Source organism: Leptodactylus fuscus, chromosome 5 (assembly GCF_031893055.1).
Source record: "Leptodactylus fuscus isolate aLepFus1 chromosome 5, aLepFus1.hap2, whole genome shotgun sequence".
In the NCBI taxonomy this organism is placed as follows: Eukaryota; Metazoa; Chordata; class Amphibia; order Anura; family Leptodactylidae; genus Leptodactylus; species Leptodactylus fuscus.
The window spans coordinates 221,780,364-221,800,639 of NC_134269.1; the positions used below are offsets into that span (position 1 = coordinate 221,780,364).

A 20,276-nucleotide genomic window follows, 5' to 3' on the forward strand; every position below is an offset into this window, starting at 1 on the left:
ATCAGTGCCTGGGGTGGGGGAGGGGCGGCTCTGTATATATCTATGTATATAATTGGCGGGGGGGGGGGGGGGGGTACTTACTTCTCTCCAGTAAATCTCTCCCTGTTATAAGACGTTGTGCAGATTCCACATGGCGGACGAATACACAAAATGGCGGCCGGGAGGTTCAAACTCAACACAAGTTTATGTAGAGGTGCGCAGGGTCAGGTATAGCGCCCCCTGCAGAGTGTGATCACTTACACCAGGTGCAGCGGTACCTGCAGGTGTACACTGTGGCCTAGAGACCATCCCTTTAAGGGGAGTCTGCACATTCCGGAGGGGTCTCCTTATTCTGTGTTGTCTTGACCATCTGCAGATTAGCTGTAGGGGGCGGGTCCTGTACCAGACAACCAATCCTGGCTGGACACACCCCTTTCATCTCATTTACATAAGAGTAACCTGCTGTCCTGTGTCAGACTAACTCCCTTTAAGTAGGACTGAGTTGTAATCCCATCCCAGCAATAGAAAGCGTCGGGGGTCCGAGCGCGGCGCCACCTCTGCCTGCAGGTTGGGTGTGGTACTGCTGGGAGTCAATCCGTCTTGTAATACCTCGTACCACCTGTAGTCAGAGGTGGCGCACTTGTTACAATAAGGAGTCAACAACCTCTTTAAAGTTTGCACCTTATTCAGACATTGTGAAAGTGTGAACACAGCCCAATCGCTGCAGCTTTCTCCTGCCATGGGAGGAGGTATAATAGGTGAGGGGGGATGGGGGGGGCCTGATGAATCCCTGTGGGGGGGGGGGGGGTGGAGTCCAGGCCGCTGCAGCCACGACTATACGGGATCTCACACACTAAGAGCAGCGGCGCCCCCTGGGTGGGGGGCGGGGCTTACACAGTGTAATCAGACAATGCCCCGCCCACATTGCACTCAGTCATTAACCTCTCTTCTAGTCGAAGTAATCCTCAATGTCGATGTTGGGATCCAGTAGATCCTCGCCGTACGCGGACAGATCCATCTGATTCAGGATCAGGTTCTCGAAGGTTTCCTCCAGGTCGGTGTCTCCGATGAGCACGGCCCCCATCATGCGCCCGCCCTGCAGCACCACCTTCACGTACTCCTGGCCCTTGGTGCAGCGCAGCAGCAGCTCGTGATCGCCCCCCAGGCCCTGGCCGTTGTACTTGCCCAACAAGATCACCTGCAGAGAGAAGCGGCGTCAGTACTTATTACAAGCCCCGCCCCATCCATGACTTGTCCTCCATTACCAGCCCCTCCTCCTCAGTTCTCATTTCCTCTCTCGCCCCCTCCATTCCTGAGCAATCAGTGCAGGAAGTTTTGGTGCCTAATATGTAACTCGACTCCCTAATGTCTAGTGGGTGGAGTAGGCAAGGGGGCGGAACTCAGCACCAAATCCTGCCCCTTTGCCTACTCCTGTCTGATACCATCTACTCTGATGAGAGCCCCGAGTCCCGCCCCCTGGCCTGCTCCTGCCATTAGGAAATCTAGTTACATATCAGGCACCAAAACTACCCGCACTGATTGCTCAGGAATGGAGGGGGTGAGAGGAAATTATAACTGCCGGAATCAGAGGAGGAGGGGCTGATAAAGAAGTCAGTCCTCACTGCAGTGATTGCATTCTATTCATGATTACTACAGGAGGGAGGCGACTGATTATAAAGGATGACCCTGTGATGTCATCACTAGGCGGGGCTGTCTGTCACATGGGGGGGGGAGTTACCTTATAGTTGAAGAATTTGGTAACGTGAGCGAAGAGTTCAAAACAGAAATCCATTTCGATGTTTTCGCGCCGTCGCTCGGCCGCCATGCACTTTGCCGCGTAGCAGCCCATCTGCCGAGCCTGAGACCACAGCCGCATCTGTGCCAAACCAATCATGTGACCTGTCATTATATATGGAGTCATGTGACCCTCCTGATCCCACAGGACCCCCCGGGAGTGTACCTGCTGCCAGTGGGGGCTGGGCGTCCAGCCAGTGCTGCACACGTCCCCCGCCGCATACACGTGTGGCACCGACGTCCTCATATGATCGTCAACCGTCAGCCCTCCGTCCTCTCCCAGATCAAACTGGAAAACAGCGACATACTTAGACTACACGCACACACTAACCGCGGACATGTAACACGCACACACCAACCGCGGACATGTAACACGCACACACCAACCGCGGACATGTAACACGCACACACCAACCGCGGACATGTAACACGCACACACCAACCGCGGACATGTAACACGCACACACCAACCGCGGACATGTAACACGCACACACCAACCGCGGACATGTAACGCGCACACACCAACCGCGGACATGTACCGCGCACACACCAACCGCGGACATGTAACGCGCACACACCAACCGCGGACATGTACCACGCACACACCAACCACGGACATGTAACACGCGCACATGTACCACGCACACACCAACCGCGCACATGTAACACACACACCAACCGCGGACAAGTACCACGCACACACCAACCGCGGACAAGTACCACGCACACACCAACCGCGGACAAGTACAACGCACACACCAACCGCGCACATGTACCACGCACACACCAACCACGCACATGTAACACGCACACACCAACCGCGCACATGTACCAAGCACACACCAACCGCGCACATGTAACACGCACACAACAACCGCGCACATGTACCACGCACACACCAACCGCGCACACACCAACCGCGGACATGTAACATGCACACACCAACCGCACACATGTAACACGCACACACCAACCGCGGACAAGTACCACGCACACACCAACCGCGGACAAGTACCACGCACACACCAACCGCGGACAAGTACAACGCACACACCAACCGCGCACATGTACCACGCACACACCAACCACGGACATGTAACACGCACACACCAACCACGGACATGTAACATGCACACACCAACCGCGCACATGTAACACGCACACACCAACCGCGCACATGTACCAAGCACACACCAACCGCGCACATGTAACACGCACACAACAACCGCGCACATGTACCACGCACACACCAACCGCGCACACACCAACCGCGGACATGTAACATGCACACACCAACCGCACACATGTAACACGCACACACCAACCACGGACATGTAACACGCGCACATGTACCACGCACACACCAACCGCGCACATGTACCACGCACACACCAACCGCGCACATGTACCACGCACACACCAACCGCGGGCATGTAACATGCACACACCAACCGCACACATGTAACACGCACACACCAACCACGGACATGTAACACGCGCACATGTACCACGCACACACCAACCGCACACATGTAACACGCACACACCAACAACGGACATGTAACACGCGCACATGTACCACGCACACACCAACCGCACACATGTAACACGCACACACCAACCACGGACATGTAACACGCGCACATGTACCACGCACACACCAACCGCGCACATGTACCACGCGCACACCAACCGCGCACATGTACCACGCGCACACCAACCGCGCACATGTAACACATGCACACCAACCGCGCACATGTAACACGCGCACATGTACCACGCACACACCAACCGCGCACATGTAACACGCACACACCAACCGCGCACATGTAACACGCACACACCAACCGCGCACACACCAACCGCGGACATGTAACACGCGCACATGTAACACGCGCACATGTACCACGCACACACCAACCGCGCACATGTAACACGCACACACCAACCGCGCACATGTAACACGCACACACCAACCGCGCACATGTACCACGCACACACCAACCGCGCACATGTAACACGCACACACCAACCGCGCACATGTAACACGCACACACCAACCACGGACATGTAACGCACACACCAACCGCGCACATGTAACACGCACACACCAACCGCGGACAAGTACCACGCACACACCAACCGCGGACAAGTACCACGCACACACCAACCGCGCACATGTAACACGCACACACCAACCGCGGACAAGTACCACGCACACACCAACCGCGGACAAGTACCACGCACACACCAACCGCGCACATGTAACACGCACACACCAACCGCGCACATGTAACACGCACACACCAACCGCGCACACACCAACCGCACACATGTACCACGCACACACCAACCGCGCACATGTACCACGCACACACCAACCGCGGACAAGTACCACGCACACACCAACCGCGGACAAGTACCACGCACACACCAACCGCGCACATGTAACACGCACACACCAACCGCGCAAATGTACCACGCACACACCAACCGCGCACATGTACCACGCACACACCAACCGCGCACATGTAACACGCACACACCAACCGCGCACATGTACCACGCACACACCAACCGCGCACATGTACCACGCACACACCAACCGCGCACATGTAACACGCACACACCAACCGCGCACATGTAACGCGCACATGTACCACGCACACACCAACCGCGCACATGTAACGCGCACATGTACCACGCACACACCAACCGCGCACATGTACCACGCACACACCAACCGCGCACATGTAACGCGCACATGTACCACGCACACACCAACCGCGCACATGTACCACGCGCACACCAACCGCGCACATGTACCACGCGCACATGTAACACGCACACACCAACCGCGGACAAGTACCACGCACACACCAACCGCGCACATGTACCACGCGCACATGTACCACGCGCACATGTACCATGCACACACCAACCGCACATGTAACACGCACACACCAACCGCGCACATGTAACACGCACACACCAACCGCGCACATGTAACGCGCACATGTACCACGCACACACCAACCGCGCACATGTAACACGCGCACATGTAACACGCACACACCAACCGCGCACATGTACCACGCGCACATGTACAACGCACACACCAACCGCGCACATGTAACACGCACACACCAACCGCGCACATGTAACACGCACACACCAACCGCGCACATGTAACGCACACACCAACCGCGCACATGTAACACGCACACACCAACCGCGCACATGTACCACGCACACACCAACCGCGCACATGTACCACGCACACACCAACCGCGGACAAGTACCACGCACACACCAACCGCGGACAAGTACCACGCACACACCAACCACGGACAAGTACCACGCACACACCAACCACGCACATGTAACACGCACACACCAACCGCGCACATGTAACACGCACACACCAACCGCGCACATGTAACACGCACACACCAACCACGGACATGTAACACGCGCACATGTACCACGCACACACCAACCGCGCACATGTAACACGCACACACCAACCGCGCACATGTACCACGCACACACCAACCGCGCACATGTAACACGCACACACCAACCGCGCACATGTACCACGCACACACCAACCGCGCACATGTACCACGCACACACCAACCGCGCACATGTAACACGCACACACCAACCGCGCACACACCAACCGCGGACATGTAACATGCACACACCAACCGCCACATGTAACACGCACACACCAACCGCGCACATGTACCACGCACATGTAACACGCGCACATGTACCACGCACACACCAACCGCGCACATGTAACACGCACACACCAACCGCGCACAGGTAACACGCACACACCAACCGCGCACAGGTAACACGCACACACCAACCGCGCATATGTAACACGCACACACCAACCGCGCACATGTAACGCGCACATGTACCACGCACACACCAACCGCGCACATGTACCACGCGCACACCAACCGCGCACATGTAACACGCACACACCAACCGCGCACATGTACCACGCACACACCAACCGCGCACATGTACCATGCACACACCAACCGCGCACATGTAACGCGCACATGTACCACGCACACACCAACCGCGCACATGTAACGCGCACATGTACCACGCACACACCAACCGCGCACATGTAACGCGCACATGTACCACGCACACACCAACCGCGCACATGTACCACGCGCACACCAACCGCGCACATGTACCACGCGCACATGTAACACGCACACACCAACCGCGGACAAGTACCACGCACACACCAACCGCGCACATGTACCACGCGCACATGTACCACGCGCACATGTACCATGCACACACCAACCGCACATGTAACACGCACACACCAACCGCGCACATGTACCACGCACACACCAACCGCGCACATGTACCACGCACACACCAACCGCGCACATGTAACACGCACACACCAACCGCGCACATGTAACGCGCACATGTACCACGCACACACCAACCGCGCACATGTAACACGCGCACACCAACCGCGCACATGTAACACGCACACACCAACCGCGCACATGTACCACGCGCACATGTAACACGCACACACCAACCGCGCACATGTAACACGCACACACCAACCGCGCACATGTAACACGCACACACCAACCGCGCACATGTAACGCACACACCAACCGCGCACATGTAACACGCACACACCAACCGCGCACATGTAACACGCACACACCAACCGCGCACATGTACCACGCACACACCAACCGCGGACAAGTACCACGCACACACCAACCGCGGACAAGTACCACGCACACACCAACCGCGGACAAGTACCACGCACACACCAACCGCGCACATGTAACACGCACACACCAACCGCGCACATGTAACACGCACACACCAACCATGGACATGTAACACGCGCACATGTACCACGCACACACCAACCGCGCACATGTAACACGCACACACCAACCGCGCACATGTAACACGCACACACCAACCGCGCACATGTAACACGCGCACACCAACCGCGCACATGTAACACGCACACACCAACCGCGCACATGTAACACGCACACACCAACCGCGCACACACCAACCGCGGACATGTAACATGCACACACCAACCGCGGACATGTAACACGCACACACCAACCGCGCACATGTACCACGCACATGTAACACGCGCACATGTACCACGCACACACCAACCGCGCACATGTAACACGCACACACCAACCGCGCACATGTAACACGCACACACCAACCGCGCACATGTAACACGCACACACCAACCGCGCACATGTAACACGCACACACCAACCGCGCACATGTAACACGCACACACCAACCGCGCACAGGTAACACGCACACACCAACCGCGCATATGTAACACGCACACACCAACCGCGCACATGTAACGCGCACATGTACCACGCACACACCAACCGCGCACATGTACCACGCGCACATGTACCGCGCACATGTACCACGCACATGTAACACGCGCACACCAACCGCGCACATGTAACACGCACACACCAACCGCGCACATGTAACACGCACACACCAACCGCGCACATGTAACACGCACACACCAACCGCGCACATGTAACACGCGCACACCAACCGCGCACATGTAACACGCGCACACCAACCGCGCACATGTACCACGCGCACATGTACCACGCACACACCAACCGCGCACATGTAACACGCACACACCAACCGCGCACATGTAACACGCACACACCAACCACGGACATGTAACGCACACACCAACCGCGCACATGTAACACGCACACACCAACCGCGCACACACCAACCGCGGACAAGTACCACGCACACACCAACCGCGCACATGTAACACGCACACACCAACCGCGCACATGTAACACGCACACACCAACCGCGCACATGTAACACGCACACACCAACCACGGACATGTACCACGCGCACATGTACCACACACACACCAACCGCGCACATGTAACACGCACACACCAACCGCGCACATGTAACACGCACACACCAACCGCGCACATGTAACACGCACACACCAACCGCGCACACACCAACCGCGGACATGTAACATGCACACACCAACCGCCACATGTAACACGCACACACCAACCGCGCACATGTACCACGCACATGTAACACGCGCACATGTACCACGCACACACCAACCGCGCACATGTAACACGCACACACCAACCGCGCACACACCAACCGCGGACATGTAACATGCACACACCAACCGCCACATGTAACACGCACACACCAACCGCGCACATGTACCACGCACATGTAACACGCACACACCAACCGCGCACATGTACCACGCACACACCAACCGCGCACATGTACCACGCACACACCAACCGCGCACATGTAACACGCACACACCAACCGCGGACAAGTACCACGCACACACCAACCGCACACATGTAACATGCACACACCAACCACACACATGTACCACGCACACACCAACCGCGGACAAGTACCACGCACACACCAACCGCACACATGTATCACATACACACACCCACCCCAAACCAGCACACGTACCGCAGCCTTATATTCTACCACCACCCCTTGTGTCCTCACAAAAGACAAGATTTATAATCACAGCAGTAAAAATGGCGCAAAACTGTAAAAGGAACAAAAATTCCAAATCTCACATTATTTCCACCGACAAACGGCTCCACGTTCGGGAACACCCCAGTGGCGCTGACCACGAAATCACAACCATACACCTTACCATTGGTCAGTACAGCGTATACCGGCCAATCATCTGCAGAAGAGAGAAAGTGGTGATAACAGAGAGCACAGGCGCGTATACTAATGTAATACTGCAAGCAGACAACAGGGGGAGCACATACACCACACACAGGAGCAACACCCGGAACTAACACTAGAGGGCACCAGAGCCTAACAAACCAGGGAAGTACAGTCTATTACTATCTGTTATCAGCCATGTCAGGAGAGGAGAGGCCGACTGTAAGACAGGGGAATACAATCTATTACTATCTGTTATCAGCCATGTCAGGAGAGGAGAGGCCGACTGTAAGACAGGGGAATACAATCTATTACTATCTGTTATCAGCCATGTCAGGAGAGGAGAGGCCGACTGTAGGACAGGGGAATACAATCTATTACTATCTGTTATCAGCCATGTCAGGAGAGGAGAGGCCGACTGTAAGACAGGAGAATACAATCTATTACTATCTGTTATCAGCCATGTCAGGAGAGGAGAGGCCGACTGTAGGACAGGGGAATACAATCTATTACTATCTGTTATCAGCCATGTCAGGAGAGGAGAGGCCGACTGTAGGACAGGGGAATACAATCTATTACTATCTGTTATCAGCCATGTCAGGAGAGGCCGACTGTAGGACAGGAGAATACAATCTATTACTATCTGTTATCAGCCATGTCAGGAGAGGAGAGGCCGACTGTAGGACAGGAGAATACAATCTATTACTATCTGTTATCAGCCATGTCAGGAGGGGAGAGGCCGACTGTAGGACAGGAGAATACAATCTATTACTGTCTGTTATCAGCCATGTCAGGAGAGGAGAGGCCGACTGTAGGACAGGAGAATACAATCTATTACTGTCTGTTATCAGCCATGTCAGGAGAGGAGAGGCCGACTGTAGGACAGGAGAATACAATCTATTACTATCTGTTATCAGCCATGTCAGGAGAGGAGAGGCCGACTGTAGGACAGAGGAATACAATCTATTACTATCTGTTATCAGCCATGTCAGGAGGGGAGAGGCCGACTGTAGGACAGGAGAGTACAATCTATTACTGTCTGTTATCAGCCATGTCAGGAGAGGAGAGGCCGACTGTAGGACAGGAGAATACAATCTATTACTATCTGTTATCAGCCATGTCAGGAGAGGCCGACTGTAGGACAGGAGAATACAATCTATTACTATCTGTTATCAGCCATGTCAGGAGAGGAGAGGCCGACTGTAGGACAGGAGAATACAATCTATTACTATCTGTTATCAGCCATGTCAGGAGAGGCCGACTGTAGGACAGGAGAATACAATCTATTACTATCTGTTATCAGCCATGTCAGGAGAGGAGAGGCCGACTGTAGGACAGGGGAATACAATCTATTACTATCTGTTATCAGCCATGTCAGGAGAGGAGAGGCCGACTGTAAGACAGGGGAATACAATCTATTACTATCTGTTATCAGCCATGTCAGGAGAGGAGAGGCCGACTGTAGGACAGGGGAATACAATCTATTACTATCTGTTATCAGCCATGTCAGGAGAGGCCGACTGTAGGACAGGAGAATACAATCTATTACTATCTGTTATCAGCCATGTCAGGAGAGGAGAGGCCGACTGTAGGACAGGGGAATACAATCTATTACTATCTGTTATCAGCCATGTCAGGAGAGAAGAGGCCGACTGTAGGACAGGGGAATACAATCTATTACTATCTGTTATCAGCCATGTCAGGAGAGGCCGACTGTAGTACAGGGGAATACAATCTATTACTATCTGTTATCTGCCATGTCAGGAGAGGAGAGGCCGACTGTAGGACAGGGGAATACAATCTATTACTATCTGTTATCAGCCATGTCAGGAGAGGAGAGGCCGACTGTAGGACAGGAGAATACAATCTATTACTATCTGTTATCAGCCATGTCAGGAGAGGAGAGGCCGACTGTAGGACAGGAGAATACAATCTATTACTATCTGTTATCAGCCATGTCAGGAGAGGCGACTGTAGGACAGGGGAATACAATCTATTACTATCTGTTATCAGCCATGTCAGGAGAGGCCGACTGTAGGACAGGGGAATACAATCTATTACTATCTGTTATCTGCCATGTCAGGAGAGGAGAGGCCGACTGTAGGACAGGAGAATACAATCTATTACTATCTGTTATCAGCCATGTCAGGAGAGGAGAGGCCGACTGTAGGACAGGGGAATACAATCTATTACTATCTGTTATCAGCCATGTCAGGAGAGGAGAGGCCGACTGTAGGACAGGAGAATACAATCTATTACTATCTGTTATCAGCCATGTCAGGAGAGGCCGACTGTAGGACAGGGGAATACAATCTATTACTATCTGTTATCAGCCATGTCAGGAGAGGAGAGGCCGACTGTAGGACAGGAGAATACAATCTATTACTATCTGTTATCAGCCATGTCAGGAGAGGAGAGGCCGACTGTAGTACAGGAGAATACAATCTATTACTATCTGGTATCAGCCATGTCAGGAGGGGAAAGGCCGACTGTAGGACAGGAGAATACAATCTATTACTATCTGTTATCAGCCATGTCAGGAGAGGAGAGGCCGACTGTAGGACAGGAGAATACAATCTATTACTATCTGTTATCAGCCATGTCAGGAGAGGAGAGGCCGACTGTAGGACAGGGGAATACAATCTATTACTATCTGTTATCTGCCATGTCAGGAGAGGAGAGGCCGACTGTAGGACAGGGGAATACAATCTATTACTATCTGTTATCAGCCATGTCAGGAGAGGAGAGGCCGACTGTAGGACAGGAGAATACAATCTATTACTATCTGTTATCAGCCATGTCAGGAGAGGCCGACTGTAGGACAGGAGAATACAATCTATTACTATCTGTTATCAGCCATGTCAGGAGAGGAGAGGCCGACTGTAGGACAGGAGAATACAATCTATTACTATCTGTTATCAGCCATGTCAGGAGGGGAGAGGCCGACTGTAGGACAGGAGAATACAATCTATTACTATCTGTTATCAGCCATGTCAGGAGGGGAGAGGCCGACTGTAGGACAGGAGAATACAATCTATTACTATCTGTTATCAGCCATGTCAGGAGAGGAGAGGCCGACTGTAGGACAGGAGAATACAATCTATTACTATCTGTTATCAGCCATGTCAGGAGGGGAGAGGCCGACTGTAGGACAGGGGAATACAATCTATTACTATCTGTTATCAGCCATGTCAGGAGAGGCCGACTGTAGGACAGGAGAATACAATCTATTACTATCTGTTATCAGCCATGTCAGGAGAGGAGAGGCCGACTGTAGGACAGGAGAATACAATCTATTACTATCTGTTATCAGCCATGTCAGGAGAGGAGAGGCCGACTGTAGGACAGGGGAATACAATCTATTACTATCTGTTATCAGCCATGTCAGGAGAGGAGAGGCCGACTGTAGGACAGGAGAATACAATCTATTACTATCTGTTATCAGCCATGTCAGGAGGGGAGAGGCCGACTGTAGGACAGGGGAATACAATCTATTACTATCTGTTATCAGCCATGTCAGGAGAGGAGAGGCCGACTGTAGGACAGGGGAATACAATCTATTACTATCTGTTATCAGCCATGTCAGGAGAGGAGAGGCCGACTGTAGGACAGGGGAATACAATCTATTACTATCTGTTATCAGCCATGTCAGGAGAGGAGAGGCCGACTGTAGGACAGGAGAATACAATCTATTACTATCTGTTATCAGCCATGTCAGGAGAGGAGAGGCCGACTGTAGGACAGGGGAATACAATCTATTACTATCTGTTATCACCCCTAATGACTCAGTTGTCTATCAGCGTCCTGCAGTTCTTACCTGGGTCACAGGTGGCGCTGTCTTTCTCCCCTCTGGGTACAGGCGAGGCTGTCACATTCAGCGTCTTGAATTCCGGGTGATTTAGGATCTTCTTGACTTCACACTCAGCCTCGATGTGGACGCAGCGTGGGATCTGGCGGTGACATTACAGGTGAGGGCACAGGTGAGATATATCGGGGTCACGTCTCCCCAGTGTTCAGGTACTGACCTCCTGTGCGGCTCGGAGATCCATCCCCTCGTGCCAGTCTGGGCCCAGAGCGCTGCCGAGCCGATCGTCCTCCTGCCCTAGAACCAAGAACACTGCCCCTTAGAGCCAGCGTGTGTGCCCCTCCTAACACCCTGCACGAGCTCTGTACTCACCAGCGCCCCCCTCTGTGGTGTATTTCATCCTCTTGCAGGTGAGGGGGGTCTGCGGTTTCTCCGCTTTTAGTTGTGGTATAAGGAATTCTGCGGCTCCAGCATCAAAGAAGGTGTTACCGATGGATTTATCTTTAATGGCCCAGACGACCTCGCAGCCTTCCATCTCGTACCTGGAGGAGACACAAGGTGGCGCTCAGGCAGTGACGCTCCACAGGGGGCGCTCTCCGCACGGCCTCTGTATATACTCTGAGTCAGTGACCGGGAACATTTCTATTTACACAGAGGCTAAGAGACGGATCTGACCTTGTTCTGCTCACACAGCTGAGAGTCTGTTACAGTGGATCGGTACATATTGTGTGCTCCGCCCCACTATTGCTGCTCTGCTTGTCTCTGGGCCTCGCCTGGTTTTGTTACAATGTATCAGCAGATGTCATCTCTACTTACACCAGTTCCAGGGCGATCCCGCCGTTCCCCACGACCAGCACCCGCCGCGCTCTTGTCAGATGCTGCTGGAACGTCTGTAACACGGACAGAGCGGTCATCAGGGGTGAGGAGTGGTGGGCGGTGATGATGGGGAGGTGGGCGAGTACTTACCCAGGCGCTGTCTGTATCTCGGATACCCAACACATATGGATTCCCCTCCACGATGAGGCGGGGCCGAGCTCCAGCGCACAGGCAGAGCTGCTCGTAGTGGTAACGCGTCCCGTCCTCTGTGATCAGCGTCTGCAGGACATAATACATATGAGGAGTCACCATGCAGACTCCAGGAAAGCTGGGTGACATTAGAGCAGCAACACTACTGGGCATCCACATTAGGTCAGCGCCATCACCTGCGCAGCTGCCTGCAACTCCTTCACTGCTGAGGCCACAACTTTAATATTCGGATACTGAGACTCCAGGGCGCCGCTCGTCTGCTCCTCCACATCAAACTCCTCCAGTGTCCGCGAGACCTGAGAGAAGACACAGAGATCTCACCTGTCATGTCATAGGGTGAGCACAAGGGGGCAGCAGCGGCACACAGCACCCACCTGCTTCACATTAGTCACAGCCTTGACCAGCGGCGCCGCAGTCAGAAGATACACGAGATCAGCGGGAAACTGGAGGGATAGCTGAAAGATCAACAGTAAGGAGGAAGTGACATCATCAGTGATCGGATACAGGAAGTGACATCATCAGTGATCGGATACAGGAAGTGACATCATCAGTGATCGGATACAGGAAGTGACATCATCAGTGATCGGATACAGGAAGTGACATCATCAGTGATCGGATACAGGAAGTGACATCATCAGTGATAGCATACAGGAAGTGACATCATCAGTGATAGTATACAGGAAGTGACATCATCAGTGATCGGATACAGTAGTGACATCATCAGTGATCGGATACAGTAGTGACATCATCAGTGATAGGATACAGGAAGTGACATCATCAGTGATAGGATACAGGAAGTGACATCATCAGTGATCGGATACAGTAGTGACATCATCAGTGATCGGATACAGGAAGTGACATCATCAGTGATAGTATACAGGAAATGACATCATCAGTGATAGGATACAGTAGTGACATCATCAGTGATCGTATACAGGAAGTGACATCATCAGTGGTAGTATACAGTAGTGACATCATCAGTGGTAGCATACAGGAAGTGACATCATCAGTGATAGGATACAGGAAGTGACATCATCAGTGGTAGTATACAGTAGTGACATCATCAGTGATAGGATACAGGAAATGACATCATCAGTGATCGTATACAGTAGTGACATCATCAGTGATAGGATACAGGAAATGACATCATCAGTGATCGTATACAGGAAGTGACATCATCAGTGATAGTATACAGTAGTGACATCATCAGTGGTAGTATACAGTAGTGACATCATCAGTGATAGTATACAGGAAGTGACATCATCAGTGATAGTATACAGTAGTGACATCATCAGTGATAGTATACAGGAGTGACATCATCAGTGATAGTATACAGGAAGTGACATCATCAGTGGTAGTATACAGTAGTGACATCATCAGTGATAGTATACAGGAAGTGACATCATCAGTGATAGTATACAGGAAGTGACATCATCAGTGGTAGTATACAGTAGTGACATCATCAGTGATAGTATACAGGAAGTGACATCATCAGTGATAGTATACAGGAAGTGACATCATCAGTGGTAGTATACAGTAGTGACATCATCAGTGATAGGATACAGGAAATGACATCATCAGTGATCGTATACAGTAGTGACATCATCAGTGATAGGATACAGGAAATGACATCATCAGTGACAGTATACAGGAAGTGACATCATCAGTGATAGTATACAGTAGTGACATCATCAGTGATCGTATACAGGAAGTGACATCATCAGTGATAGTATACAGTAGTGACATCATCAGTGGTAGTATACAGTAGTGACATCATCAGTGATAGTATACAGGAAGTGACAACATCAGTGGTAGTATACAGTAGTGACATCATCAGTGATAGTATACAGGAAGTGACATCATCAGTGATAGTATACAGGAGTGACATCATCAGTGATAGTATACAGGAGTGACATCATCAGTGATAGTATACAGTAGTGACATCATCAGTGATAGTATACAGTAGTGACATCATCAGTGATAGTATACAGTAGTGACATCATCAGTGATAGTATACAGGAAGTGACATCATCAGTGATAGTATACAGTAGTGACATCATCAGTGATAGTATACAGGAAGTGACATCATCAGTGATAGTATACAGGAAGTGACATCATCAGTGATAGTATACAGTAGTGACATCATCAGTGATAGTATACAGGAAGTGACATCATCAGTGACAGTATACAGGAAGTGACATCATCAGTGACAGTATACAGGAAGTGACATCATCAGTGACAGTATACAGGAAGTGACATCATCAGTGATAGTATACAGGAGTGACATCATCAGTGATAGTATACAGTAGTGACATCATCAGTGATAGTATACAGTAGTGACATCATCAGTGATAGTATACAGGAAGTGACATCATCAGTGATAGTATACAGTAGTGACATCATCAGTGATAGTATACAGGAAGTGACATCATCAGTGATCGTATACAGGAAGTGACATCATCAGTGATAGTATACAGTAGTGACATCATCAGTTATAGTATACAGGAAGTGACATCATCAGTGATAGTATACAGTAGTGACATCATCAGTGGTAGTATACAGTAGTGACATCATCAGTGATAGTATACAGGAAGTGACATCATCAGTGATAGTATACAGGAAGTGACATCATCAGTGATAGTATACAATAGTGACATCATCAGTGATAGTATACAGTAGTGACATCATCAGTGATAGTATACAGTAGTGACATCATCAGTGATAGCATACAGGAAGTGACATCATCAGTGATAGCATACAGGAAGTGACATCATCAGTGATAGCATACAGGAAGTGACATCATCAGTGATAGTATACAGGAAGTGACATCATCAGTGATAGTATACAGGAAGTGACATCATCAGTGACAGTATACAGGAAGTGACATCATCAGTGATAGTATACAGGAAGTGACATCATCAGTGATCGTATACAGGAAGTGACATCATCAGTGATCGTATACAGGAAGTGACATCATCAGTGATAGTATACAGTAGTGACATCATCAGTGACAGTATACAGGAAGTGACATCATCAGTGACAGTATACAGGAAGTGACATCATCAGTGACAGTATACAGGAAGTGACATCATCAGTGACAGTATACAGGAAGTGACATCATCAGTGATAGTATACAGGAGTGACATCATCAGTGATAGTATACAGTAGTGACATCATCAGTGATAGTATACAGTAGTGACATCATCAGTGATAGTATACAGGAAGTGACATCATCAGTGATAGTATACAGTAGTGACATCATCAGTGGTAGTATACAGTAGTGACATCATCAGTGATCGTATACAGGAAGTGACACCATCAGTGATAGTATACAGGAAGTGACATCATCAGTGATAGTATACAGGAAGTGACAACATCAGTGGTAGTATACAGTAGTGACATCATCAGTGATAGTATACAGGAAGTGACATCATCAGTGATAGTATACAGGAGTGACACCATCAGTGATAGTATACAGGAGTGACACCATCAGTGATAGTATACAGTAGTGACATCATCAGTGATAGTATACAGTAGTGACATCATCAGTGATAGTATACAGTAGTGACATCATCAGTGATCGTATACAGGAAGTGACATCATCAGTGATAGTATACAGTAGTGACATCATCAGTGATAGTATACAGTAGTGACATCATCAGTGATAGTATACAGTAGTGACATCATCAGTGATCGTATACAGGAAGTGACATCATCAGTGATAGTATACAGTAGTGACATCATCAGTGATAGTATATAGGAAGTGACATCATCAGTGATAGTATACAGTAGTGACATCATCAGTGGTAGTATACAGTAGTGACATCATCAGTGATCGTATACAGGAAGTGACATCATCAGTGATAGTATACAGTAGTGACATCATCAGTGACAGTATACAGGAAGTGACATAATCAGTGATAGTATACAGGAAATGACATCATCAGTGATAGTATACAGAAAATGACATCATCAGTGATAGTATACAGTAGTGACATCATCAGTGATAGTATACAGTAGTGACATCATCAGTGGTAGTATACAGTAGTGACATCATCAGTGATAGTATACAGTAGTGACATCATCAGTGATCGTATACAGGAAGTGACATCATCAGTGACAGTATACAGGAAGTGACATCATCAGTGATAGTATATAGGAAATGACATCATCAGTGATAGTATACAGGAAGTGACATCATCAGTGACAGTATACAGGAAGTGACATCATCAGTGATAGTATATAGGAAATGACATCATCAGTGATAGTATACAGGAAGTGACATCATCAGTGATAGTATACAGGAAATGACATCATCAGTGATAGTATACAGTAGTGACATCATCAGTGATAGTATACAGTAGTGACATCATCAGTGATAGTATACAGGAAGTGACATCATCAGTGATAGTATACAGGAAGTGACATCATCAGTGATAGTATACAGGAGTGACACCATCAGTGATAGTATACAGGAGTGACACCATCAGTGATAGTATACAGGAGTGACATCATCAGTGGTAGTATACAGTAGTGACATCATCAGTGATAGTATACAGTAGTGACATCATCAGTGATAGTATACAGTAGTGACATCATCAGTGATAGTATACAGGAAGTGACATCATCAGTGATAGTATACAGTAGTGACACCATCAGTGATAGTATATAGGAAATGACATCATCAGTGATAGTATACAGTAGTGACATCATCAGTGATAGTATACAGTAGTGACATCATCAGTGACAGTATACAGGAAGTGACATCATCAGTGACAGTATACAGGAAGTGACATCATCAGTGATAGTATACAGTAGTGACATCATCAGTGATAGTATACAGTAGTGACATCATCAGTGACAGTATACAGGAAGTGACATCATCAGTGACAGTATACAGGAAGTGACATCATCAGTGATAGTATACAGGAGTGACATCATCAGTGATAGTATACAGGAAGTGACATAATCAGTGATAGTATACAGGAAGTGACATCATCAGTGATAGTATACAGGAGTGACATCATCAGTGATAGTATACAGGAGTGACATCATCAGTGATAGTATACAGGAAGTGACACCATCAGTGATAGCATACAGGAAGTGACATCATCAGTGATAGTATACAGGAAGTGACATCATCAGTGATAGTATACAGGAAGTGACATAATCAGTGATAGTATACAGGAAATGACATCATCAGTGATAGTATACAGGAGTGACATCATCAGTGATAGTATACAGGAGTGACATCATCAGTGATAGTATACAGTAGTGACATCATCAGTGATAGTATACAGTAGTGACATCATCAGTGATAGTATACAGGAAGTGACATAATCAGTGATAGTATACAGGAAGTGACATCATCAGTGATAGTATACAGGAGTGACATCATCAGTGATAGTATACAGGAGTGACATCATCAGTGATAGTATACAGGAAGTGACACCATCAGTGATAGCATACAGGAAGTGACATCATCAGTGATAGTATACAGGAAGTGACATCATCAGTGATAGTATACAGGAGTGACATCATCAGTGATAGTATACAGGAAGTGACATAATCAGTGATAGTATACAGGAAATGACATCATCAGTGATAGTATACAGGAGTGACATCATCAGTGATAGTATACAGGAAGTGACATCATCAGTGATAGTATACAGGAAGTGACATAATCAGTGATAGTATACAGGAAGTGACATCATCAGTGATAGTATACAGGAGTGACATCATCAGTGATAGTATACAGGAGTGACATCATCAGTGACAGTATACAGGAAGTGACATCATCCCTCTCGCTATAAATGCTATATGTATACACTAGTGACGTCACTCCTGTAGGTTACAGCTGCTCGGACTCTCACTTGCTCCGCACAGGTCACTCCGGCTATTCCTCCTCCGACCACCAGGCACTTCCCCTGCACAGCGGCCGCCATGTTTCTGACTCCTGTCACTCACACACGGGGGGCGGGCTTTAGCTGACGTCACTTCTTCCAATTGGCTCCAAGCTGCTAACGATTTCCTGGTTTCCCTGGTGACAGAGAGGGGGCGGAGTCAGCGGACACTAGAGCGATATGCCGTACAATACAATGTGTCTCCGCAGTGATCTCCGGTAAGATGGCGGCCGTGTGCTCTGTACTGGTAGGTCCAGCGTGTCATGTGGTGTGAGGGGCGTTACCTGTAGCTACCAGTAATGGCGGCTGAGTGTGCCTGCTTGCTATGGTGACAGGTCCTGCCTTGAGGTATTGGCGCCATTGTGACGTCTTTCAGATCGGAGAGAAGGGAGTCATGTGATCTGCGTCCGCCATCCAGACCGCATCATGTCCATGGCTGCAGATCTCAGTGCGAGCCTATAGGAGGCGCCACTACAGCCATTACTGTGCGTATAGCTGCCATATTGGCTGCAGAGATGTCGCGGCGTTCTCCCCACCGTGTCTATACGTGTCCTCACCCCATATTAGTATCGGGGCGACGAGATCCCTCAAGGGTCTGGACCAATTAGATAAGGAGGAGCGGGAGAGCGGCCCTCGCGTAATTCCCAACACCGTTATTGAACGCTCGCACAACGCGTTTCGGACCCTTTATCACGTGCCATTGTAGCTGGTGCCGGAGGGTCGAGTAGGCGTCCGCGCGATTCCATGCGCTTAGAGACCCTCCTGCGCCAGGTACAGGCCGGCTACAATGGCACTCGATAAAGAGCCCGAAACGTGTTGTGCGAGCATTCAATAACGGTGTTGGGAATTACGCGAGGACCGTTGGGTGTGTGCGCGCCGCTCTCCCGCTCCTCCTAATTGTCCAGCACCTGGAGGGATCTTGTTGCTGTTCACATTGGGTGGTGTAAGGGAAAGAAGCCGCTGCCACCACCTTTAAAGGCGCAGAGGTCC

At 50.0% G+C, this 20,276-nt stretch overlaps 1 protein-coding gene across 2 annotated transcripts; it reads right to left on the reverse strand.

Annotated features, from left to right (window-relative positions):
* Nucleotides 1-662: 662 nt before the first annotated feature.
* Nucleotides 663-19,329, reverse strand: PYROXD1 (pyridine nucleotide-disulphide oxidoreductase domain 1). 2 transcript variants are annotated; one of them, XM_075276505.1, is made up of 12 exons: nucleotides 19,257-19,329; nucleotides 13,758-13,838; nucleotides 13,560-13,679; nucleotides 13,324-13,452; nucleotides 13,174-13,247; nucleotides 12,730-12,899; nucleotides 12,578-12,654; nucleotides 12,370-12,502; nucleotides 8,456-8,568; nucleotides 1,940-2,062; nucleotides 1,718-1,855; nucleotides 663-1,177 (listed from the first exon to the last, which is right to left on the reverse strand). In XM_075276505.1, the coding sequence occupies exons 1-12, from the start codon at nucleotides 19,326-19,328 to the stop codon at nucleotides 929-931; spliced, it is 1,479 nt and encodes a 492-aa protein (XP_075132606.1). In that variant the 5' UTR covers nucleotide 19,329; the 3' UTR covers nucleotides 663-928. The 2 variants fall into 2 exon arrangements, with proteins under 2 accessions (XP_075132606.1, XP_075132605.1); XM_075276504.1 differs by having other exon boundaries at nucleotides 12,578-12,675.
* Between the last annotated feature and the right edge of the window lie 947 nt (nucleotides 19,330-20,276).

What these genes read in the sequence shown, in the direction of transcription:
- PYROXD1 (XM_075276504.1), bottom strand. Translation starts at nt 19,328, where the DNA reads ATGGCGGCCGCTGTGCAGGGGAAGTGCCTGGTGGTCGGAGGAGGAATA. An exon ending in CTGTGACTAATGTGAAGCAG is followed by an intron (nt 13,680 to 13,757) that starts GTGGGTGCTGTG and finishes GTCTTCTCTCAG; the next exon opens with GTCTCGCGGACACTGGAGGA. An exon ending in AGTTGCAGGCAGCTGCGCAG is followed by an intron (nt 13,453 to 13,559) that starts GTGATGGCGCTG and finishes TATGTCCTGCAG; the next exon opens with ACGCTGATCACAGAGGACGG.